The sequence below is a fragment of the Phycodurus eques genome, chromosome 15 (genome assembly GCF_024500275.1).
Source record: "Phycodurus eques isolate BA_2022a chromosome 15, UOR_Pequ_1.1, whole genome shotgun sequence".
NCBI lineage: Eukaryota > Metazoa > Chordata > Actinopteri > Syngnathiformes > Syngnathidae > Phycodurus > Phycodurus eques.
In genome coordinates, this window is record NC_084539.1 from 17,075,504 (window position 1) to 17,100,976 (window position 25,473).

Consider the following 25,473-nt stretch of genomic DNA (forward strand, 5'->3'; position numbering starts at 1 on the left):
CTCTTTTGTTTTGTTCAGTTTTACAGTGAACTTCAACTGGGAGTGACAAACAGCTTGAAGCAAGCAAGCAAGCTTTCCCTATTATTTGGAAAACTATGAAAAGAGCAGTGAGAACAGGCACTACGGAATACTTGTGTTTTAAATTTAAATGCGTTTAAAACATGTAGGAGTGGTAAAACCATTTTTAAAAAACATTTATTTTATACATCTCTCTACTACATAATGCAGATTTTCACCTATTGCGGGTAGGTCTAGAATGTATCCCCACGATCAACAGGGATTCGCTGTAGTACAATTTTGGTGCATATTTGTTACGGTCTGTTTGCATTGGGACAATGCGATGTATTGACCCAGCAGATCCAGCTGATGGATCTGATGAAGTACAAAAACTTGTGCAACCTGTGTGTGGCAGTTAGCGGTTTTCCTCTATCCAGGCCCAGAATAACATTTATGAAAAAATAGACAATGCAATAATCAAATACATTTCTAGCTTATTATACAGTATATTTTTGTAACAGATCTATTTTAGAATTGCACGGGGGACGAGAATGTCCTTGTGTTGCAGTTATCCGTTTAAGTAAGGCATGTGATGGCTGCACTCATGATGCGAAACCCTTGTGTGTGTGTGTGTGTGTGTGTGTGTGTGTGTGTGTGTAAACGAGTGCCTGCGTGGAGCTTTGGCAGGGTTAGCAGCACCAGATGTTGCAGATGAGCTTCTTGGAAGGCAGATCTCATCTCCATTCCTTTCCCTTCTCGCTTGTGTGTGTCTGTGTCATATTGAGTTAGGTGTGTGTGTGTGTGTGTGTGTGTGTGTGAGAGAGAGAGAGAGAGATAAACAACACGTGGCTCTGTATGTGGCGAGCGAAGCAGCAGCCATTCACAACCTTATAAAGGCCTTTTGAAGAAGCTGCAGGGTTTCTGAGTTAGATAGGTGGATCTCATCTCAAGTCCACATAACTCGCTTGTCATATGTTTTTAGTCGGGATTGACAAACTTGTGAGCTCAAGGGGCCACAAAGTTTAAAAGTGCATGTTAAAAACTTCATTTTACTAGTATAATAGTTTCTCATGTTTACATTTTGTTTTCTATTGAATGATAATTAACCAATTATTGAATAATGAAGACATTTGCTTGACTAATATTTCGTAAAATGTTTTAAATAAAAAAATAGTTTTAATGGGATTTTTTAGCTTTGCAGATAATCAACCATTTATTTAATACATACAAAAGGGTTTTATTATTTTTTATTTTATGTCAAATTTATTATTTTAAAATGAATGCTTATTTCTTAATTGTATTTACAACTAACCAATTATCAAATAAAATAAAGTTTATTGTCCTAGTATATTTTTGTTATATTTACAATCAACCAACAATTCTTTAATGAGCTAAATGAATAAAAAATGAAATACATTTCAATCAACCAATGTTGGCAAAAAAACAAACATCACAGGACTCTTGCTAATGTTTTTAAAGAGGCATTTTTTAAAAATGAATATTTTATGTATTTATCATCATTAATATTTGTTTTTAATGCTATCATTTTATATTTGTTTTATGTTTGATTTTTATTTATGTCCATTACTTTGTTTCACGGATGTTTTTAAATCGCTCCATAATTAAAGATGAGTTGAGTTGTGTTACGTAAATGCTAAGTGGACCGGATTAAAGAAAGGATTGGGCCATATGTGGCCTGCAGGCCATACTTTACCCATCCCAGGTTTATGTGACATGTGTGTTCTTACAAAGCGGTGATTCTTGCCATCAAACTTGCGGGCGCCGGTAAAGAGCACAGTGCGCGCCGGCATGTTGATGCCCATGGCGAACGTCTCAGTGGCAAACAGGGCCTGGAACGGCGAGACGGGGGCGCCGTTAAAACGACGTCGTTCCAATCATCTCCATCACGAGCACAATAATTACCTTGATCAGGCCTTCCGAGAAGAGGATTTCGATGGTCTCTTTCAGGATGGGCAGAAGACCGCCATGGTGGATGCCGATGCCTCTCTTCAACAGCGGCAGCACGTGCTCCACCTGACCAACACCATTTTGTTTTTACAATCACACGAAATGTGGCTACCATTTTAAGGCCATTCTCACCTGAGGAAGTTTCTTGTCTTCGTCTGACAGGCAGTCCACCGCATTGTTGAACACTTCTTCCACCAGACGCTTCTCCTCTTCTGCAACAAAAACACCAACTAATATTGAAAGTCACAAACAAAAAGAAGCTATAGCGGAACCATTGACTTAATAAATTTCTCATTGAATTGAATTGACATGGGATCAAGCCATTCCATCTACCCCAAAAATACCCCAAATTTATATGCGTATTTGATAAAGAAAAATAGTATTAAAAAAGAGAATGTAAAGAAATAAACGTTTTATAAAGTGCAATTACTGTACGTACTGTAGTATCTCTGTGTTGGATTTGTGCCTTTAACGGAAGGGACCTAGTAATTGACATCTGGAGCTGGAGTCAGGTTGGCCGGTTAATTCAGTGTGAGCGCCTGGCCCCCAATTGTGACCTACAGCAACTACGAGCGTGTGTTCTCCTTTAGGAGTTACGCGTTTGACTGTTTGGTTCAATTAACAGCTGAAAGTGCATCAACTGGCTCTCCTTTTTCACAATGAGAAATTAAATCAAGTGTGCCATGTGAGCAAATCAAAATGCATTTATAAAAGCAGTGGAAACGCACAAGCTAACCGTGACCAAATAACTCTAGTCTGGTTATTTTGGTTGAGACGTGAGAGCGTCATCATGTCAAATCAGTCCAACACGCAAAAACACCCACTCCCCAGGTACCAATCACATGCTATGAACCGTGAACGATCGCATCCAGCCAAAGCAGGTTTAATAACAAAACCTTTTTTTTCCCACCACAAAAAATGTAGCTATGGAAAAGCGAGTCAACATTGTGTATGACTGGTTCATCTGTCTCACAGTTCTGAGGATCTGGGTTTAAATCCTTGAGTCCTTGCTTGTTTTCTCTGGGTACTCTGACTTCCTCCCACATTCCAAAAACATTAAGTTCATTGAAAACCTTAGAGTGTGACCGCGAGCTTGTCCATCCATATGTGCCCTGCGATATGCTGGTGTCGGGTTCCTCCCTTCACTCTCCTCTTCAGCAGGGGAAATGCATGCTGTGTTGGGTTTAAGTCTGGAGATGGACTTTCCAAAATAATTCAGCACAGACTATCAGCTGTGGTTTGTTTGTTTGGGTGCATACTCCCTTCACTCGCCTCTTTAGCAGATACAAGGGGTCCTTCGTTCATGAGAAGGTTCTGTTCCTACGGCGGCGACATAACCCGAATTTGTACCCAAGTAGGAACGGAACGCACTGCAGTCTATCACTAACGCACTAGTAGAGTCATTATTACACTGAATTTTTGTATGTAAAACACCTCTAGGCTATAAACATAAATTAAAAACAGCAAGTATGATGGTCACTGAGCATCCCTTTTCATACCACATGACTGGTGATTCTTACGCCACAGCACAAAGTAGTTCATTGTGTCCCGTCCATAAACTTGGAAATTATGTTGTATGTCAGTAAGCTTTTCCCGTCAAGTCCATTTCCTTTAGTCAAATAAAAGCATGTGAGTCCTCCTGAACTATGTTTATTTTTCCTGGCAAATCTTGTTTGTTCTCACAACATCATAAAACAGAACAAGCACAATTTGGTGTATTGTAATGCATCTTTGGCGGGATGGTCAACGAGGGTCTCGGGATTCGGACGGAAAATCTTTCCCACGCGAGGACTTTTACGAGCACTTGTTTCTCGACCCCATGAGACGTTCAAACACAGTATGATTTCATCATCAGATAGGATGATGTGGAGTAATGTTATTTTAGTGGAACCCAGAGGAGCGTACCCTTGTTGAAATCCAGCTTGGCCACCTGCAGAGCATATGCTTCACATTCCTTTTTGCTGAAGCTGAAGATGATGACAGGCTGGAAGTTCCTCTCCATGATCATCTTCACAATCTTGAAAACGCTGGATGGACCTGAGGACGCCATGTTCGTTTAATCGTCTGACTGGATTCAAATGGTGTCATTTTCGACCCCTCACTCACCTTTTGTTCCCCCTTTGCGTCCTTTGGGGTCCCACTTGCTGCCCGCATTGCTGCTCCCAGAATCCCCAGCGTCTCTCAAAACCTGCATGGCTGTGTTGAAGTTGTCCTCCCTGAAGTCTCCCTGACGCAACACAAAAGCTATTAGATGAATATGATGAAAATTGTAAAACACAAATCAAAATAATGAATCGTATAATAAAATATGTAAGAACCTAGAGTAATAAAAAATACAATTCATAAAATAAGCTACAAGGTGTAGGCACAGTTTAAAAAATGGAGTGCAAGAAATCCAATTTTAAAAATTAACAGTAGGATAAATATTTGTTTTAAATAGACAAGATAAAATAGGGCTAAACAGGGTTCTGTTGCAGTACTGCAAAAAAACAAGTAATAGAAATAAATGTATATAATTATAAAGTAACAAACACAAAATAAAATGAATACAAACTACAATAACAAAATAATACAATTAAAATCAGGTGACATGGTTAAAACTGTTTAAAAAAACTGGTGAAAAAAAAAATTAAGACTTGATAATTTAATAATGGGTCAAATGGCAAAAACAATCTGCCTCTTAAATTATTGTAAAAACTGTATAGGAAATTATTCAAAAATAATAGAAAAGTGAGGATGAATCGGTACAGACAATGGATGGATGGATAGAAAAGAAAATTTGTAAATTTAGTATGTAATAAAATGGGGTAATGGAGGAATGCGTTACTGAGAAAAAAATAATTCAAAAAATGTTACAATACAATAGTGCATAAAATACAATGGCGTATAAATTTGGAATATATTGCATAAAACAAAATTGGAAAAACAGAATTGTAGTGTAAAAATATATAAGCAGCGCTCTCCTTCCATTAATTCACTAGTAATGTGTCCTATGATGGGCTATAATAAGTAAAGATCATTGAACTTGTGTAATTGCGACTGAGCCTTCAACAGAAAGTTATGTAAATGTGACATGGACGTGTCTCGCTTACGTTCTCATCGACCACCAGGTGGAGTCCATCGCCCCCTGCTGGGAAAACGTAGTGTTGCAGTGGCGTCGGTCGGTAGTCTGTGTAGACTACGTGGCACGGCTGCAGGAAAGGTGCATACACACGTCGGAAATTGAAAGATTACGGTCTCTAAATTGTATACAAGTTTGAATCATCAAAATACATGTGCAAAATTAGTACCTGTTTATGAAGGTGACATATCCACTCAGCAAACTGCCTGGCATTGGGGATGGTGGCCGACAGGAAGACGTAATGCACGTTGTCGGGTAGCAAAATGATCGTCTCCTCCCACACCACGCCACGCTCTGTAATATAAAAAGGACGGAAGTTAGTATAAAGCTTACAAATCACACCTAATTGCGGTTTTTCTTTCACACACCGGCGTCTCTCATGTAGTGGATCTCATCGAAGACGACCCACGCCACTTCCCTCATGATCTCTGAGCCACGGTACAGCATGCTCCTTAGGATCTACCATGGCAAAAGCAGAAAAGTGTGCTATAACTTCTTGTCACTTTTTGTCCCAAGTTGTTTTTTTTTTTAAATCTGTGACAGACGCCACACAAAGATTTAAATAAATAAATAAATAATCCAATCTGGACCTTATTGGTAGCCACAAAAAGTGTTCCACGTGTCACTGTCCTGGCTGCTCAGTACAATATTGCTTAAGCAACAATATTACAAACCTTTCTACCAGTTATGCTGCAGATAAAATACATAGATTTTTTTGGGTATGAAACAAATAGTAAAATACATTTCATATATTTGTACAAAAAAAATAAGACAAAATAATGTTTGGGTGAAAAAACAAGTGGTCCTTGTTTACGCATAATCTGTGAACTATTGATCAAAATGATTAGTAGTTGAGTTAATAATGACAAACCATTTTTATTGGGATAGTCTTAGTTTCTGTCACTGGTGGACAGTTAAATATTGCCCTGGGTAAAATCAATAATGATCCTAGGTCTATTTGACACAGTGCTTGTTCAATGGTCCAAAAGTATCACAAACGGAAAATATTACCAATTGAATATGCTTCAGATTAAATTCACCCGGGAAATTTCTTGCTGGTTCTGTGTTAATTTGACCCAGGCCATGGAGAATGGCTGCTCACATAGGTCAATTTGACACACATATTCCCTGGGTCAAATTGATTGAGTAACCTTATTGCTGTCCCTAGGTAACTTTAACCCAGGGCCATAGTGGAAGGTTACTCACATGGGTTGAAATTGTTTTACCCAACGCATATTAGACAACTGCTCACGTGGGTCAATTTGACATGGCAAGTTTCATTAAAATATGCCCTGGGTCAAACTGACCGAGGATCCTTATGGCCGTTCCTGGGTCACTTTAACCCAGGCCATGGTGGAAGACTGCTCAAATGTGTCAGTTTGACCCAGGGTCAATTAACATTACTTCTGCTCCCTCATCAATTTGACCTTAGGTATGTTTAATTATCCCAAAGTGTCAGAAACAAAAAGCAATTAAACATGCCCTGGGTCAAACTGACCCAGGAACATTATTGCTGTTCTCTGGTCAATTCGGCACAGGGCAGATTTACTTACTCCGAATAACATTACTGCTATTCTTTAGGAAAACTAACGTACAGTAAGAGGAAGGGTTATTCATAAAGGTGACGCACTTCTGTTGTCATGACGAGGCAAGAAGCAGTGGGGTTGATGGTGACGTCGCCCGTCATCAGTCCCACATCATGAAACTCCTCGTACATCTCCCGGTACTTCTGATTGGACAGTGCCTTGATGGGACTGGTAAAGATGACGCGCTGCTTCTCACGCAGGGCCAGTGCGATGGCATACCTACGAGGAGGAGGAGGAGGAAGGGGGTGAACAAGCGACGTCACAATACATTACTGATTTGAGTAAATTGAAGCTTATTGAGGGTCCTCACTCGGCGCAGACGGTCTTGCCGGCTGAGGTGTGCGCAGAGACGAGCACAGACTGGTTGTTGTCGATGCACAAAATGGCCTCCTGCTGGAAGGGGTCCAGAATGAACGGATACTCCTGTTAAGACAAGATACCCTCATCAGAATACAGTGAAATCTTGAGTTTGGAATTTGACCAAATAATTAGCTCAAAGGATTCAGTTTTGCATTTCCTTTGGCTTTTTTGTGACACTTATTCCAAAAGGAGAAGCCTCAATAAGACATTTTAATACACGCATGCTAGGTTACGTCATGTGCACCAACCCAATTCAAAGGAGTAACTTACAGTGGTTTTAAACTAAGAAAAAAAAAAACAAGACAGCGGAGGTACATGAGCAGCCTGAATAACGTTTGTCATTATGCATTTGTCATTTCAGTCACGACTAATATTTGTGTTTCTATTACTATTTTACAATCAACAGCACTTAACCTGCTTTTACACTTGTGTGACAATTAAAATGAACGTGTGTGAAGTAACTCACCATCACAATATGCCTTATGACATTTAAGTTAAGAGTGTATTATTGTTTTTACATTTTGATTTTAGGAGTACTTTGCTTATTTTTACTCTGATGTGATATTTAACATTCAAATATTAAAACATGGCCCCTTTCCATTGTTTCCTATGGATTATGTTTTTAAAGAAATGTACATGTATATACCTTTGCAGCATTTCCAACTCGAGGTTTGAGAGGGGTATATTCATCACTGACAGGCAGAGTGACCTGTAAAAAAAAAAAAAAAGGGGGCAGGGGGTCAACAACTTTAATTAGTCAATCAAGGCAATAAATATGCCACAATTGCTTTACTTGCCTCATGTGAGCAGCCTTCCACCCTCTCCACTGGCTCTACTTTGACTTGGGGCATAAATTCTGCAAGACTGAAGTAAACAAGAGCATTACTAGCAACATTTGCCAATTTGCAAACTCGGCAGAATTTTATCCTGCAGAATTAAAACTATTTGCTAAAAAACACACCTATTCAATTGCCTATCCTTGTTCTCTTTCTGTGATGTCCAAAGCATTTTTTTTGGGTCAGTTTGTGAGTTTACTTTTTCAAAACCGTATCATGTGATCAAGACGAGCGGTTTGACATATGTACAGAGGCACAGACGGAAGCACCTAATTTTCATATCACAATTCTCTCTGTACCAAATGGTCCATGGAATGGTATTGGTCCCCGGTCCACTAATTGGGGATCACTAGCGTACAGTAGGTGTTGCAAGACTAAAGATTTTTTTGTAGTGTCTGCTAATGTGATGAAAGTCGAGTCGAAGCCAATCAGGCATGACACCGTTGATATTTTTTCAATAGTATAACAGACCCAACAATTTTTGCCCCATGAACTCGCATGTTCCAAAGCATAGCATGTTTAACAACTCATTCAGTGCCATTGACAGCTAGAAACTGTATGTCAAATTTGCAGTTTCACTGGGAACTTTTACATTTGCAGTTTCACTTTTAGACTTTTAATATAGGAAATTCTAAACTTTTTGCAGTGGTGTCGCTGCGGGTCTTGGTCACTACCTAGTTTTGATTGATTCCATTCTGAAGAACCTCAAGCCTCGTCGTCACTTAAACTCCATATTAAATATATTATGCTCACTTTAAGTCATTGGCTGAGGACGGGGTGAGACGAGGTTTCTTCCCCAAGCCCAGCTCTTCTCCTGTGTCATTGTCTGGGGGCTCTCTCTTGGTCCTGGCAGCCGGGCGAGCATCGTTGTCATTGTTCGGACCTGCTGCTTTCCTGAATGAGAGACAATGCCATATTCGAAAACTTCAATTGCGGTGTCTTGAGTCAATATACAATTTAGACCTCTCGAAAATTAGCTCTATCCATTATGTGGACTTTACAACGCACGTGAGGCTAGCTTCACGAGTCACCGTTCCTTTCAGTCTTAAAACCAAACAAAACCAAACAGGAAATTAATGAAAATATGGCAGTACGAAGTTTATATTTTACCCTGTCACTAGAGCGACCGAGGTCACGGGCTTCTTACTCGTTGTGGGCTTCTGTTCGTCGTCAAACAGGTTAAACAAATCTGCAAATGATACCGCCATGATTGGTGTAAGGCGACCTTCCCACAATGCAACGCGGGCATGTGACGTCCGCTACGGGGGCCGAGCGGCAAGAAAGAAGAAGAAGAAAAACAAAAAAAACGTCACGCAACTCACACACGACCTGACTGCGATTGTAGCGTGGTTTGTTGTTCTCGCACAGGCACACACACTGGCTTTTTTTATTTTGGGGGTTGCCTGAATGGGTGGTAAGAAGAAGAAATCCACGCCGCCGGCGATCGCCGCCGCCGCCGCCGCGGGACCGGCGGGAGCTGCGGCGGCATCAGGCCGTGCTTGTGCTCCCTCAGCCGCGAACGGTGTGGCGGACGAACCGAAGAAGCAACCGGGGAGCAGCAAGCTGAGTAAAGTAGCTAAAGACAACAAGCCTAAAGGTGATAGCGAACATCCTCACGTCTATTTGCAAACTGCAAGCTGCTTTTGTCCTTTAATATGTGTTTCCGTAATAGCCTACAACCCAATGGTGGGCATAGACTCACCGGACACGACATTAGGTACACCTGCATATTCTGCAATACAAGAACTGTTGTCGAAAGTTCGGTTTCTAATATATTGGCAACCTTATTTAGCTCCGCAAAGTGTCACGATATTAGAAAAAGTCCCAAGTAGGATGCGTGATGTATCCTTACCCCACTGCAAGCTAGAATAATTGAAATAATGATGAATAGTTTATGTCCCTATTTTTTGATGAATTGGTTAGTTACCCCATGTAAGTGAAGTCAATCAATTTTGCGCTGTCACTAAAATATTTTTGCATATTAGCCACTTTGCACTCAGTGTTGTTAGCTGCACTGAGACAATTTTCTTTTTCATTGCGTTACTTTGTTGTATTCCCAATGAAATGCATAACCTACATGAAACTTAGTTGATGTTTGGCCAGCAATCGGTGAGCTCAACTATGACGTTAACATGTCTTACCTGCCTTGTTGGATTTTATAATGCAGGATGAAATTAGATGTGGCAGTTGTTAGGTCGCTTACCTTTGAGTTGCAAACCTTGTATGCTGCCATTGTTTTGTCCCCTGATTTTATAAAAAAAAAACAACAACAACATAATGCTTGAATCCAAATTGTTCATGTTCGAATTCCCGTCCATGATGGTTACTTCATGAAGTGGTCTCTGCATACTGTTAAAAAAAATAACTCTCTTTCAAAAACAAAAACAACAGCACCCTGTCTTGTAAAAAGGCCAGACCTATCAAGTCATGTAGCCAAGCAAGTCCTAAAATTAGAGACTGAAATCTCACTCAAGTCAAGTCGTGTGACTCAAGTCCCCCCACCTGCGCTATAATGGAAATGACTGTTTCAAAATGGCATCATTCGTAGCTCCGAAGACCTACAGTCTGGCCAACACGACCCAGGTGGACACAGGCGGCGTGTCTGACAAATCCATCCTGAAGGTAAGTGGGATTACTAGTTAGTTGCGTTTGGTGATGTCTGCTAAATGCACCTCTTCTTAAAAGTTGTGTGCGTTGGGGGGCATGCGTCCACCACAGGTTTCCATCCAAGCCGACCTGGAGAAGAAGATCATAAAGGTGATCAATGACTTCCGGCAGGAGATCGGCGATAAAGGGCCCGTGTCGGGAAGACTCACCAACAAGAAACTTTTGGTGAGGCTGAACACAATCACACATTTTTTTTTTCCCCCAGAAAAAAAAAAACAAAAAGTAATTGAATGAGTTCCAGAGTCAAGCCTGGGCCATATAGAACCTTTAATAACTGCGCAGTCAATGTTTGAAGTAGCATTTTAACATTCTTAAGTGGAAAAATAAGTTACCCCTCATTTAGTAAGAGTAAATAAAACTTTGTCACACCAAATTGTTGAGTACTTCGTCATTCAGTTCACGATTCAGCCTTGAGGTTCACATTCACTCAGTAACGTGTTCACTGAATGCATCTCTTCTACAGAGGTCACCTCCATAAGGGGGTTTCCATATTTCCCCACACAAATGGCAATGATTACCATGTCGTCCAATTATATAACAGAAAGCCGTGTCTCAACAATGCCGCCCTGCGCGGCTACGCATAAGGCACATGCCAGAAACTGCCACAGGACGTCAGGTAGTTTGAGGCTGTGTGCGACGGCAGTGACGTGTTTTTCCCAGAACATTCCTCTGCTTTTTGTGGGCAGGATCTGTACACGGCCCTGCAGAAGTTCAACTTCAAGCGGGAGCACATCGAGGAGGCCATGAAGAGCAGCGTGCTCTACGGCGGCGATCTTCACTCTGCCCTCGACTGGCTCTGCCTGAACCTTCGAGATGGTAACCTTACGCATATGTCCTGCAGTCGTCCTTTACGATGCTCCACGTAACGCGTTGAATTCGCAGAGGAGCTGCCTGAAGGTTTCAGCCAGCAGATGCAGGAGGAGAGCCAGAGGAGCAGGCCCAAGTTCCAGCCTCTTGTCCGGCCTCGACCCACGAGCCCCGAGCCACCCAAAGTGCCCACTTTCAAAGACACCAGCAAGGTGTGCGGTTGTAAAGACGGGAAGAAGTCAAGTCCTACCGCATATCCAAACCGTGCGTGTTTTCCAGGCGTCCGTAAAGGATGATGACGCGCGCATGAAGGACTGGATCTTAAGGTACGCTGAGCAGAGCAGCGGTGAAGAGGAGGATGAGGAGGAAGAAGGAAAGAAAACGTCGCAACGCAACCCGGAATTGGAGGAAAAGTTTGATCCAGTAAGCAAAATGAAAGTAAATTAAAATTGTTTCTTCTCGTGACAAATTCATCTCGTTTTTTTTCTTTTAATACTTTTTGAACGATTTTATTCTTGTGAAAATTGCTACTTTGTTCTCTAAAATTATGAGTTTGTTAGTATTTCATGTGGGGATTGTGACTTATTTCAATGGTATTATTCTGTTGTTCTTTTCAGTGTGGCCCTTGTACTCATTAGGAATATGACAAAATGACAAGTTTTCATTGATTTAATATTAGGAAGCTATAATTGTTTTTCAGCTGTCTTTACATATTGATCAAATTGAAGTTTGAACTACATTTATTCATATTTGAATTGCAGAACGACAGGTATTTGATCCTGACAGCTCAACTTTACGACGCCAAAGAAATGGCGATGGCGGCCAAAACCAAAGGAGACAAGTCGGCTCAGCGGATGGCACAAGACAGAATACGCGTCATACAGCAAGGTCCTTATAATTGTTCTTGTTTTGCCGTGCTTTTATCTAGTTATTTTGTGCACATTACATTGTTTAAAAAAACAACTTTCTGGCTTTTCACCAAAACGTTAGAAATGAAGCCACTAGAGTCACACCCAATCTTCAATCCGGCCATTAAAGTGGTGGAGGCACACCAAAAGGAGAAGCCGCCATCTGTCAACGAGGACAAAGAAGAAATCGGCTTCAACTTGTTTGAAAGGACGGAAAAAGAAGCCCCGACAGAGAAAGGTACAGCTCACAAACAAACATATACACATATGCTTCTTTTTGTTTGTTTGTTGATTTTTTTTTGGGGGGGGGGGCTGGTGAAGAGTTTCAGGATTTTACCCAGAAATCTAAAAATAAGGCGTGTCGTTAATCGGAATCTTTATTGATTTCTTAATTTAGATTTTATGTTTATTTTTTCATTTTTTTTTACTATTATGATATTATTACCTATTAATAATAAATGCATATTATCATATTACTTATGTTAATTTTATTGAAATATTTTAGATGTATGTATTTATTTTTATTAAATTTACATAAATGGAGTGTAATTTTATCATAACAGAAATGCCATATTTTCTGTATTAATGTATTAATTTTCATTTATGTAATTTAATCATTTTATATTGTATAATAATATTATTATAATAATTTGTTATGTTTTTAGATAATACAAACTTGATTGTGATAATTACTATCTATATTATATAATAAATGAATAGTACATTCAATAATCGTTTGAAAATACATGTATTTTTAGTTACATCTGCTCATTGATTCAGGAATGCAAATTAATAAATCGTAGTTATGAATGATAATAGCAAATGTGTCAGCAATGATGTAACAGAATTTTTCATAATGAACAAATAAAATAAATGTAAAAAGAATGTAGTAAATAAGAATCATAAAAATGTATTGTATTATTAGTTAATCCATGTAAATATATCTTTTAATGAATATTAAAATGCATAATTTTGCACAAATACTATGATTTAACTTAATTAAGGACTATAATTATAAAAATAATAATTAACAATTAAACAATTGTATTATTATCGAATGTCTTGTTTCTTTACAATTGAATTTGTCTTTCCTGAGCCAAATAGCATAATTGCCAAAGTCATTTTTGAAAAATTTTGCAAAACGAGGAAAAACGCAACAAATTCAACAAAAGGAAGAGTCCTGTTGCCTCGATTCAACTTTTGTGGAACACTATGACCTGGATGTCTGATATCGACATCAACATAAACAAAATTAATAAATAAATTAGTAAGCGCATTAGTATTTTTTTTTTTATTGGTATTGTGACAGTGTGATAAAAATGTCTTAGCCAATTATGCTATTAAACTAATGAATTGTAATATTCATATGCATGGAATACTTGATGAAATGTCATACTACAGTCCACTCTACGACCATGTTCTTGCATGTGCCCTCGCAGTCATGCAGCAGAAGAAGAAGAACGAGCCAAAGGACATTCGAAACTTTGACTACACGGCGCGCAGTTGGACAGGAAAATCCCCTAAACAGTTCCTCATAGACTGGGTGCGTAAAAACCTTCCCAAGAGTCCGCCGCCGGCTTTCCACAAGGTGGCTGCGGGCAGATACTGGAGGTGCAAGTAAGAGACGCTTTTGTTGGTCTCGTCGTTAGTGTTGATGGTGTTCTATTGACATTTTTTCATTGTATTTAGGGTGCGCGTTCAGAGGACGGACGACGTCTTGGAAGTTTGTCCGACCATCCTGACCGAGGACGGCATGCAGGCTCAGCATCTGGGAGCCACCCTGGCACTCTACAACCTGGTGAAAGGACAGGTAGTGTATGGTGTTCACCCGCAGGTGGCGCTCAACTACACGCTGCGCAAATTCCTGTCTACAGTCGAATGAATGAATGCGGCATAGTCACTGTTGGCAAAATATACTTACTTTATATTGTCATGCACGTAAGATTGAAATTCAAGACGTTTACAGTAGAGGAAAAACAAACATGATTTAAAAAAAAGCTTTCCATGGCAAGAATAGGGGGGAAAAAACTAAATAAATCAATAATGCAAATATTTTAAGTTAATGTAGATAAAATAGATAATGCTAATATATTAAGTATACAAATATTTGTTTAAAAATATTTGTATAATTAATGTAGCGCACTTTTTTAAAAATGTCATTATTACACACAAATTTCTTTCCTGACATGTCCGGACGTGTAAATATTGACATAATAAATAAATGTTAGAATTAGATTTGTGTAATGTTGTTGTTATATTTTTATAATTATAAGAATTTGAAATAAAAAAAATATATATAAATATATGTTGTAGGCATAACATAAAATAAGTTAATGTTACCTAGCGAAAAGAATTGAATAGTTTTTGGGGCATTGAAATTGAATCTGCCCTGATGATTGTATCCTTAGTCAGTGCACCAGCTCCTCCCGTCAACCTACCGGGACGTTTGGCTCGAGTGGCGGGACGGCGAGCAGCAGCACCAGGAAGAGACGCGCAGCGCCGTCAACAAGCCCCGAGACCAGTTCATCGCTCGACTCCTGACCCGCCTCAAGCAGCAACAGCACCACCACGGGCCGGACTCCCAATCCGACGGACCGACGCGGCTTGACGCCGCGGAGGAGGAGGAAGCGGAGGACTCCTGGGAGAACCTGGCCGCCCTTGATATTGTGGAGAAAGGAGGAGGGGCTGTGGAGGTCAAGATGGAGGGACGAGGAGGCGAGAGGGAGCAGGAAGGAGCTCTGCGCATGTCCAGAGAACTCCTCAAGAAGCTCAGGACGTCCCCTCTGGCTCAGAGACTCCTGGTGAGACGCGCAGCTAAAGTGGATGTAAAATGACAGATTTTTGTTATATAAAAAAATTTGTTGGGTGACTGTGACCTATAACCTGTAAACCTCAATTGGAAAAAAACAAATCTTTTCGAGAGGGTAAGTAAAAATACGTTTATGAGGTATTGTGGTTGCACATACAATTCACGTTGTAGTAGGCTTTTCTACCTTCATTTGTATATATGCAATCCCAAATTTTTTTCTACCACAGTGCTATTGGTTTTCTGGTAGTAATAGTAAAAAATATCTATATACCTGTATACATAATTTAAGTTGATTTACAGACCACTTAAAAAACAACCCCAGCTGCACACAAAGTGCTATACATGATGTAAAAATCAAACATAAATCCAGTTAAACCTAAGACAATTAAAACAATAAATTAATAGCAGTGTTAAAAACAATAGAATTGTGCAATCTCATGCTGAGTTAAAAGCTAAAGAATAAAATTTGGTTTTAAAACATGTTTTAAAAATTGACAATAAAATAATTGATAAACAATAAAAATGATAACTACTTAAAATCCAAAATACAAATGCTTGAAGATATACAATGAATATAATAGGTAAACAAATAAAATATCATACTCTTACAACATGAAACAATGCACTGATGAAATGATAAAACACACAAATAATGGAATGTAATAACAAATATAAATAGTAGCAATAGTTTATAAATGAAATAATATAATAATAAAATACAATACAACATTATTATAATTATAACGATTTTTTAAAAGGAAAAGAATAAAGTAAATAATGCAACTTTATTTTCAACTACAAGAAAATAAAACCAAGACTATATATATATAGAGAGAGATGTATATTTTTATAACATGTCCAAAAATATAAATACCGTAACTTTCATTTTATTGTAATTATTATACAGTGTTTTTTCTTGTCACCTAAAAAAGGGATGTACACTGTTTTTATCTGTGTGGCAACACAGGGATTATACATGAAATTGTTTTTAGATTTGACTTTTACTATGCACTTTGGGATTTTTGTTTTACTTTTTAAATCAGAGTCTGTGTCCTTCTAGGCGGAACGAGAGCAGCTGCCCGTCTTCCAGCACCGGCAGCACGTCCTGGAGGCCCTGCGGCGCCACCGCGTGGTGGTGGTGGCCGGCGAGACGGGCAGCGGCAAGAGCACGCAGATCCCACAGTTCCTCCTGGACGAGCTGCTGCTCGGAGGCGAGGCGGCCCGAGCCTGCGACATCGTCGTCACGCAGCCCCGACGGATCTCCGCCATGAGTCTGGCCTGCAGAGTCAGCCAGGAGCTCGGCTGCCAGGATGGGCCGGGCTCAAAGGTGAACGCTCCCTCCCATGCAGTTAGCTTCTTTTTACATTTGGACAGCGGTTAGGAATGTTACGACAGTTTGACGCTGGAACAGATACTTTCTTTGTGAAACGTTGAGTAAAATTTGAAGTAAAATTTCAAGACATTTAGAATTTAAGTTTTAGGAAAATTTAAACTCCAATTTCAAGAAACTTTTGAAGTAAAATTTCAAGAATTGTTTTGACAAACTTTTAATGAACATGTGACGTTAATGTTCAATACAAATTTGAATAAAAATTTCAAAAGACGTTTCACTGAATTTCAAGAATATGCGAACCCATTTTTATAACTGAAATTTAAAGAAGCAAGATTTTTATTTTTCAGTTTCAAGAAAAGTTCCATTAAAATTTCAAGAAAATGTAAGTCAAATGATTTCTCAAAAGATTTCAAGAAAATCTGAAGTCAAGTTTCAGAAAGGGTTTCGTAAAAATTTCAAAATGCAACAAAAAAAAAGTATAATTTCATTTTTTTCAACTGAAATGTCAAGAACATTTTAATGTTAGCAACTTAAAATTGCAGGAGCATTTTAACTCAATTGGAAAAAAAAAAAAAAATCAAGTAAATGTGAACCAAACATTTTCTTTAACAAAATGTCAAGAAAAAAAATGTAGCTAAAATTTCCAGAAGATTTTTACTAAATAGACAAAGAAGCATTCACAGTCAAATTCATACCTAAGGGCAATTTTAGAGAACATGCAAGGAGCCAAGATTTGAACACCCAACCTCAGAACTGTGAGGCAAACGTGCTAAACTACTAATTACCGTGCTTCCTACCTTCACAACACTCTTTTTTTCGTCACGTCTTCAGTCCTCGCTGTGCGGCTACCAGATCAGGATGGAGAACCAGTCGGGCGAGTGGACTCGCTTGTTGTACTGCACCACCGGAGTTCTGCTCCGGAAGCTCCAGCATGACCGACACCTCAGCGCCCTGACGCACATCATTGTGGACGAGGTACCGGAAACACGCCTCGGCGAAAACTTTCCAAGGTCATTACAAATGAGCGACGGCGATTGTACGCAGGTGCACGAGCGCAGCGTCCAGTCGGACTTCCTGCTCACCATCCTGAAGGAGGTGGTCTCCAGGCGGGCAGACCTGCAGCTGATCCTTATGAGCGCCACCGCCGACTGCCACAAGTTCTCAAACTACTTCAACCGCTGCCCCGTGCTCAGCATCCCTGGACGGACCTTCCCGGTGGAGGTGAGCAGAGTCCATTATGGGAGACAAGTGATGGGCAAACACTGGGATGAATGATAACTACAGGTGCAACAATTAATCGATTAATCAACAACTAATTGATTATCACATTAACTAATGACGTTTTTTGACATTCGATTAATCATTTAAATACCTTGTTTAACTTTAAATTGTTAAAATCCTCAGAATGTCAGCCTTTCAACAGTAAAGATTAATTATTCTCCTTGGGTTGCATCAAAATAAGATATTTCCAAACATCTTTTACATTGGAAAACAATTCTCAACATTTTTGTCTGTTTTTCTGACCAAACCAGTAACTGAATCATTAATCCATTTGTTTGTGCATTTTCTACGTTGTCAAAAAAAAATACCTTTTTTTTTTGGGAAAAAGGGATGAAATTTCAAAGTTTTTTTTAAAACATCCGATTCATCCAATAATCGAAAAAATAATCGACAAATTAATCGATTATTAAAATCGTTAGTTGCAGCTGTGATCATAACCATAGAAAACAGGTCCCTGCGAAGCTTCGTGGCAGAGATTTTGCTGCAAGCTTTTAATGTAATCGAATTATTATGTTGTTATTATTATTATTTGATTAATCCTTGGCAGCCCTACTTACTGTAAGTTTTATTTGAAAACAGTTAGCTTCTTTTCCCACTTGTATGACAGTTAGGAACATGTTACTTATGCTTTCAGGTGTTCCATCTAGAGGACATCGTGGAGGAGACTGGCTACGTCCTGGAGAAGGATTCAGAATACTGCCAGAAAGTCCTGGAAGACGAAGAGGAAGTGAGCGTCTCCATCACGCAAAAAGGCGGAAAGACGTTACAGCACCAGGTACAATAAACGTCCACCGTCCTCCAGTGACGATATCTCAGTTTGTCAACTGACAATGTCCATCTTGGTTTGGGTTGATTCTCAGGAGGTGATCGTGAGGGACTCGTCGGCAGGCTGGGATTTAGGTCCCGACCTGGACCACTTCAGCAGCAGGACTCGCCAGGTGCTGCAGTACATGAACCCCAACAAGATCAACATGGACCTGCTGGTGGAGCTCATCAGCTACCTCGGTACCACACAAATGTATAACGGCCACAGTATTAGGTGTCCGTTTAGCCATATTATACTGAGCAAAAATACAAAAAATGCTGTTGAGAACTTTTTTTCCCCCCATTTATATAAACTTTTTAAAAAGCTTTTTTTGTGTGTATTGTCCTTAATTTCCCACTAAATAATGCACAAATGCTCATAATTTTTGAAAATTGTCCATCCCTCCATTTTCTGTACCGCTCATGGGGATGAGTACCCGGAGAAAACCCACACAACCACGGGGAGAAGAACATGCAAACTCCACACAGGCGAGGCTGGATTTGAACCCGGTTACTCAGAAGTGTGAGGCAGATGTGCTAGTCAGTCGATTACCGTGCCACCTTTTTTAATTATAAAATGGAAATTAAATGCAACCTTTTTCTACCTTTTCTTTATAATGGATGAACAAAGTAAATAGTTTATTGATTTAAAAAAATATATATATTTTGTATTTGTTTTAATGCTTCCAGATAAAGCTCGGCAATTCACAGCAGTGGATGGTGCTGTTTTGGTGTTTCTACCCGGTCTGGCTCACATCCAGCAGCTGTTTGACCTGCTGTCGTCAGACAAGCGCTTCAAGGATAAACACAGGTGATGTCAGCACACGGGTGCAGTTGAATACAAATCTAAACTACAGTTGACTGAATGCTTGAAATGCTGCGTGTCTCCTAAAGGTACAGGATCGTCGCTTTGCACTCCATGCTGTCGTCGAAGGAGCAGGCTGCGGCCTTCACGGTGCCCACGGCTGGGGTCAGGAAGGTACTGTACCTTGGAAATAAAGATTTTAAAAGAGGAGCACTAGATCTCATCCTGTCTTCTTTCCTTTTTAGATTGTGCTGTCCACCAACATCGCGGAGACGGGTGTGACCATTCCTGACGTTGTGTTTGTCATCGACACGGGCAAAACCAAGGAGAACAAGTAAGGGAAACGCGTGTTCTACATAGCTCTGTTTGAAATGGGTGTAGTACTCTCATCCGGTAATTGATTCATTTAAAAATAACAATACAGTAAAATAAATAGATACAATAGAATAGACTATAACGTTTTAGGAGTCAAAAATATTACATTCATTACAACATATATAAAATATATATATAAAACAAATAAAATAAAAAATATATGATGCCTTTTATAATTTATAATCCTATGCTTTTAAAAATGCAATTATTATTTTTTTTAAATGAAAATAAACAACACCTTACCTTGCTGTATTTTCTGTAGTGGTAAAAATATTTATTAAATTCTATACTATATAATAAAAAAATAAAAAAAGTCTAATTGATATGAACTAATAACGCAACACCCTACCCTTTCCCTATGTTTTCAATGGGCAAATACTATTTATTCAATTAAAAACAATACATTACCCATGTTTTTTCGAATGGGCAAACATTACAATGCAAAAACATATAAATACAAAAAAAGAAAACACCTTTTTTTATAATGAGCAAAAATGTAATTTAAAAAAAAAATGTAATTAAATTATTGATAAAGTACATCACCTTACCCTATCATCTTTTAATAATGGGCAAAAATAAATCTGTTGTGATTTTTCTTTTTCTTTTTTCTTTTAACATGCAGTTAGAATTGCAGCAATTTAAATGGAACATATAAAATGCCATTGAACATGACTGGAGTACAATGTGTGTAACGTAACCATGTGGCGTTCAGGTATCATGAAAGCAGCCAGATGAGCTCCCTGGTGGAGACATTTGTGTCCAAAGCCAGCGCTCTTCAGAGGCAAGGCAGAGCGGGACGCGTCCGTAACGGCTTCTGCTTCAGACTCTACCCAAAGTACAGGTAATCATTATAAACACATGGGAATGCAAAATCTCTTAATATGATCGCTTTATGGTTTTTTTTTTTTCTTTCTTTCTCTGTATATGTTTCTCCTTAGATTTGATGCGTTTATGGACTACTCCATTCCAGAGATACTTCGCGTGCCTCTGGAGGAGCTCTGTCTTCACATTATGGTACGACAAAATGGTTACCTTAGCCAAGGTCTGTTGTGAGGAAGTGATGAAAAAGGAACGTTATGTCCCCTACTGATATGAGAGTGGGCTTCTCTTTTACTTATCAGTCAACCACAGACTAGACAAAAGTCTGCACAAACCTACTGAAACGCTTGAGACGCTGTAGAATCTTACGCCGGTTTTAATATTTGTCTCTGTTAGAAATGCGAGTACGGCTCCCCGGAGGAGTTCCTGAGCGGCGCACTGGACCCCCCGCAGCCTCAGTCTGTGATGAACGCCGTCAACCTGCTGCGGAAGATCGGCGCTTGTCAGCCCGGCCACCACCTGCTCACCCCGCTGGGCCAACACCTGGCCAACCTGCCCGTCAATGTCAAAATCGGCAAGATGCTCATCTACGGCGCCATCCTTGGCTGCCTGGAACCAATCGTACGACCTACATTTGCCGTGTTTTCATCATGGCCGACGTTCGCAGTGTTAATAAGCGTCGATGTCACGTTTCCAGGCGACCATCGCGGCGGCCATCACGGAGAAGTCTCCCTTCTCCACGCCTATGAACAGGAAGGAGGAAGCCAATCTGGCCAAAGCTGCGCTCGCATTGGCCAACTCTGACCACATGACCATCTACAACGCATATCTCGGGTATGGACGGGCCTCCGTTTTAGCATCTTGGAATGATATTGGGAATAAGTGAGGAATAACGTTATTTCATGTTTTAGCTGGAAAAATTCCCAAAAGGAAGGACAGAAAGCAGAAATGTCCTTTTGCCGGAAACACTTCCTGAACCGCGCAGCACTTGCCACTATTGAGGTAAGACGCACGCGCAACATAAACTCACTGCCGTAGCTAATTACAAACAGCTCTCAGTGTACAGTGCTCGCAGTACAGTCTGAATCAATATTATTGTAATTAGTATTACACTTAAATTGAATATTTATGGTTAATCAGAAATGATTCGTGCTTGTGAAAAACTAATCCCTAATAAAGTCTTTCCAATGCAGGACGTGAAGCAGGAGCTGATGAAGATGATGGAGCAGGCGGGCTTCTGCTCGTCGAGCGCGCCCCGGCCCCCCGCAGCGTCCAAGCCGCCGGTGTCGCTCCTGGGGGCGGCGCTGACGGCGGGCCTATACGACAGCGTGGCGCGCATGCTGTGCGTCGCCTCGGTGGACGCGCTGGAGCGAGTGGCGTGTTCTGCGGAGACGCCGCAGGGCCGAGCGCAGGTGCACCCGTCGTCCGTCAACCGCAACCTGCAGGCGCACGGCTGGCTGCTCTACCAAGAGAAGGTCTGATGTCGCACCTCGTTGAATGTTATATGATTCATTGAAATAATATTAAGGATTTTTAATTTGTCGCCAGGTGAAATACACTAAGATCTACCTGCGAGACACCACTCTCATATCTCCCTTCCCCATGCTGCTCTTTGGAGGCGACATCGACATTCAGCACAGGGAACGCCTCATCACGCTGGACGGATGGATGCACTTCCAGGTTACTTCCGCTTATGGACATTTTGACTTTTTTTCAAAAAAGCACAACTAGACTTCAACGTAAGCTAGGCTTGCCCAACTTGCTGCTTGGTAGGTTTTTGACAGTTTTCCAGTTAAAACGGGACTCTCACTTAAGCTAGCCTAGGCTAACTAGCTGCTAGCTGAACTTTTGGATTGTTTTCCACTCAAAACAAGACAAATGTAAGATAGCTAATTAACTGCTAGTTGGACTTTTACACAGCAGTGTACAAACCTGTGTACAAATCCCTGCTCACACTGCTCATAAAAATGAAAATTTTCACAGCATCGAAAGAAAATCAGTTTTTACTCAGCATCTAATTGGAGCCACGCCTTAGTAGCGTATTGTCTGCTGTGATGTATTCATCTCTCTGTATTCACACCAACTGCAATTGTATATATATATTTTTTCCGAACATAGGCTCCCGTGCGCATCGGCGTGATCTTCAAACACTTGAGGAAGCTGCTAGACTCGTTGCTGGAGAAGAAGCTGGAGAACCCGCGCATGAATTTAGAAGGTAAAACCCAACCTCTGTCGTCATATTGATATAAATAAAGTTTTTTTCCCTTCATTTGTCAAGGTGAGAGGACCATTCAAATCATCTTGGAGCTGATCAAGTCGGAGCACTCTGCATGATGTGTGCAAATGACAAAATGGGGGACACTATAATGAAGAACTGATGGTCACTAAGGATTTTCAATTATGGTAGTAATCCTCTTATGAAAATCTCCATCAGGAGAGGAATTGTCTTTGCCTAACACTGTCGCAATAAAGTATTTTTTATTCCAATGGCTTTCCAGGGCCATAATAATTTCATTTTAAAAAAATATGAATTATTGAAACACAAATTAGATTTTTTTTATATATATATATGATTGTATTGATTATAATTTTAAAAATCTACAATAATTAATTGTGTTCGTTATAATATTACATTTGGATTTAAAATTACATTTTGATTGTAAATATAAAATTACAATAAAAATGTAACAATAAACAAAATTATTATATATTTTCTAAATTATAATCCCAGGGCCATACAAAATTAATTAAAATAATTGGATTTAAAAAAAACAATTTTAAAATTTGTATTTACTACAATTAAAATGCATTATAATTTTAAAAAAAATACTGAGTCCGTGGTTCCATCAAAAAAACATCACTGCTCCATTATGGTTGTGATTTCTTCTTATTATTATTATTATTATTAATATTAATTTTGGGGGGCTTTGCATTTGTTTTTATAATTGCATGGCAGCCATTTTGACTGATTGACATACACTAAATGTGCAAAAGTATTTGGGCATCAGGTCATCACATCTTTAGGAAGTAGCTACAGTGGATATAAAAGGTCTACACACCCCTGTTAAAAATGTTTATGTTTTTGTGATATATAAAAATGAGACCATGATGAATCAATTAAAAACTGTTTCCAGCATTTATGTGACCTATAACCTGTACAACTCAAATAACTTTTTTTTTTTTTTTTTTTAAATCTCGAAACAGGGGTAATGTGGTTGCAAAATGTGTACACCTTTTTGTACTGCGGTCTGGCTGTGCTCAGAATGAACTAATCACATTCAAACTCATGACAAATGGGAGTCAGTGCACACTTGCTACCATTTAAAGTGCATTTGATTAAAAAAAAAGAAATAATTATGATGAAAGCGGCCTTGGCGGAGGTAATAGGTGGATAGGCCCCCTGATGACAGCTGAGGGCAGCAGAGGCGGAACCCACTGTCCACTGTAGAAATTCTCATATAAGATGGCAGCTGTCATACACAAACATCTTTTTTTTTAATGCATTTCATTTTTTCATTTAAATTTCATTTAAATATTACAATTCTGATTATTTTAAATGTGCAGTTTAATAAGCAGTAATAGAGTGTTGGAAGTGTCCAGGAGGGAACAACAAATGCCATGCTAATTTTACAATAATACATATTTTAGCATTTTGTATCGTCAGATTTTTTTAAATTTGATATATATATATATATTAGTTTGATAATTTATGCATTTGACACCATATTTTAATATTATTTGTGTATTTTAATCAATATTAAATTAGGATTTTAATAATGACTTTAATGCTAATGCCGAGTTTGGCGTTGCTCATACCAAGTGACTAAATATTCCACGTCCTCCTGGACGTCACACTTCTCCAGAGACTTCCTCACTTCTTCGTTCATCGGCAACACACACATACATGCTGCTAAATATTGAATAATTAAATCATTGATGCTGGCTGACCTCACCTAAGTTGACACACTGCTGGGAGAGTAAGTTGAGGTGAGTCCATATGGTGTTTCTGTGGCCTGCTTCTCAAAGACCTGTCGAGGACACTTTTGAGGTTTTTTTCTTTCTTGAAGAGGTCACGATGATGGTTGAGACCCTCTCACTCTCACCTCGTAGGCCTTGATGTGTGCCCTCGGCCAGTCGCCTCTGAGCTTGGCCAGCGATGTCACGCTCCGACGGTAAATCTTGTCTGACAATCAAACGGAATCATTAAATACTGTGAACGCATGGTGTTGGTGTGTTTTTTATTTTTTTATTGTTTATTTAAAAAAGGAGGATTCCCTGTGAACATGACATGACAAGAAGTTCTTGTGTGAAATGTTTTACCACAAAAGGTTGATTGGTTGTTTGGTTGGTCATATCTAAGCAGCATCAGGAAGTCAGTTCGGTAGTCGGTAAGTTTTTAAAAATTTATTTAACCCTTGCGAAAACATACGCTACATACAACAATGATGAAAACATAAACTACTTACATACTTATCCACTGACAGATGAAAACACATGCTACTTATCGAGAACTAACTAACCGACTAACTGATGAAAGCATAATCTACATTTTTAAGGAAGTAGTTTATGTATTCATGATGTTGGTTAGTTGTTATGTAAGTACTGTATGTTGTGTTCATCAAAGTTAGTTAGTCTAATGAAAACAACATAGTTGCATGTCAGCAAACTAACCAACCAACTGATGAAAACATAACCTAGTACTTAATCAACAATGTTGTTTCATCTAAGTTAGTTAGTTAGTTAGTTAATTATCTTTTAATCAATGGTTGGATACTTAGTATGTACAGTAGGCATATTATGTTTTCACCAGTGTTAGCTGGCTGTAAATATTTAGATTTTAGGATATTCAAGGTATAGTATTTGGATGTAGGTAATTAATTTTTATTATCTTTAATATTTTTATTACTACCTGCCTATGTGCCCTAAACTTTCTACGTTTCTCTTTTACTAAGTTGCAGGAATGCCACTACCCAGTTTATTTAGCAATATATATATAT

General features: G+C 39.3%; 2 protein-coding genes across 3 annotated transcripts in view; one reads left to right on the plus strand and one right to left on the minus strand.

Moving 5' to 3' along the window:
- Positions 1-9,096, minus strand: part of mtrex (Mtr4 exosome RNA helicase) — a 17,302-nt gene extending 8,206 nt beyond the window's left edge. The window contains exons 1-14 of one of the 2 annotated variants that reach the window (XM_061698094.1): positions 8,979-9,096; positions 8,622-8,762; positions 7,830-7,896; positions 7,679-7,741; positions 6,983-7,095; positions 6,717-6,891; positions 5,455-5,545; positions 5,256-5,380; positions 5,058-5,156; positions 4,072-4,192; positions 3,871-4,002; positions 2,098-2,177; positions 1,921-2,031; positions 1,746-1,847 (exon numbers count right to left, since the gene is read on the minus strand). In XM_061698094.1, coding sequence (XP_061554078.1) covers positions 1,746-1,847; positions 1,921-2,031; positions 2,098-2,177; positions 3,871-4,002; positions 4,072-4,192; positions 5,058-5,156; positions 5,256-5,380; positions 5,455-5,545; positions 6,717-6,891; positions 6,983-7,095; positions 7,679-7,741; positions 7,830-7,896; positions 8,622-8,762; positions 8,979-9,076 — 1,518 coding nt within the window. In that variant the 5' untranslated portion in view covers positions 9,077-9,096. The remainder of the gene's footprint in view (positions 1-1,745; positions 1,848-1,920; positions 2,032-2,097; positions 2,178-3,870; positions 4,003-4,071; positions 4,193-5,057; positions 5,157-5,255; positions 5,381-5,454; positions 5,546-6,716; positions 6,892-6,982; positions 7,096-7,678; positions 7,742-7,829; positions 7,897-8,621; positions 8,763-8,978) is intronic. The other variant, XM_061698095.1, reaches the window with a different exon arrangement.
- Positions 9,097-9,136: 40 nt separating this feature from the next.
- On the plus strand, positions 9,137-24,645 carry dhx29 (DEAH (Asp-Glu-Ala-His) box polypeptide 29). The gene is made up of 28 exons (XM_061699205.1): positions 9,137-9,465; positions 10,417-10,490; positions 10,587-10,700; positions 11,222-11,351; positions 11,418-11,554; positions 11,622-11,765; positions 12,104-12,230; positions 12,333-12,488; positions 13,690-13,867; positions 13,940-14,060; positions 14,659-15,051; positions 16,120-16,386; positions 17,224-17,367; positions 17,437-17,613; positions 18,308-18,448; positions 18,534-18,678; positions 19,168-19,288; positions 19,372-19,456; positions 19,528-19,616; positions 20,370-20,498; positions 20,596-20,671; positions 20,873-21,097; positions 21,174-21,310; positions 21,388-21,478; positions 21,670-21,951; positions 22,025-22,156; positions 22,595-22,691; positions 22,755-24,645. The coding sequence occupies exons 1-28, from the start codon at positions 9,276-9,278 to the stop codon at positions 22,808-22,810; spliced, it is 4,158 nt and encodes a 1,385-aa protein (XP_061555189.1). The 5' UTR covers positions 9,137-9,275; the 3' UTR covers positions 22,811-24,645.
- Positions 24,646-25,473: the final 828 nt, after the last annotated feature.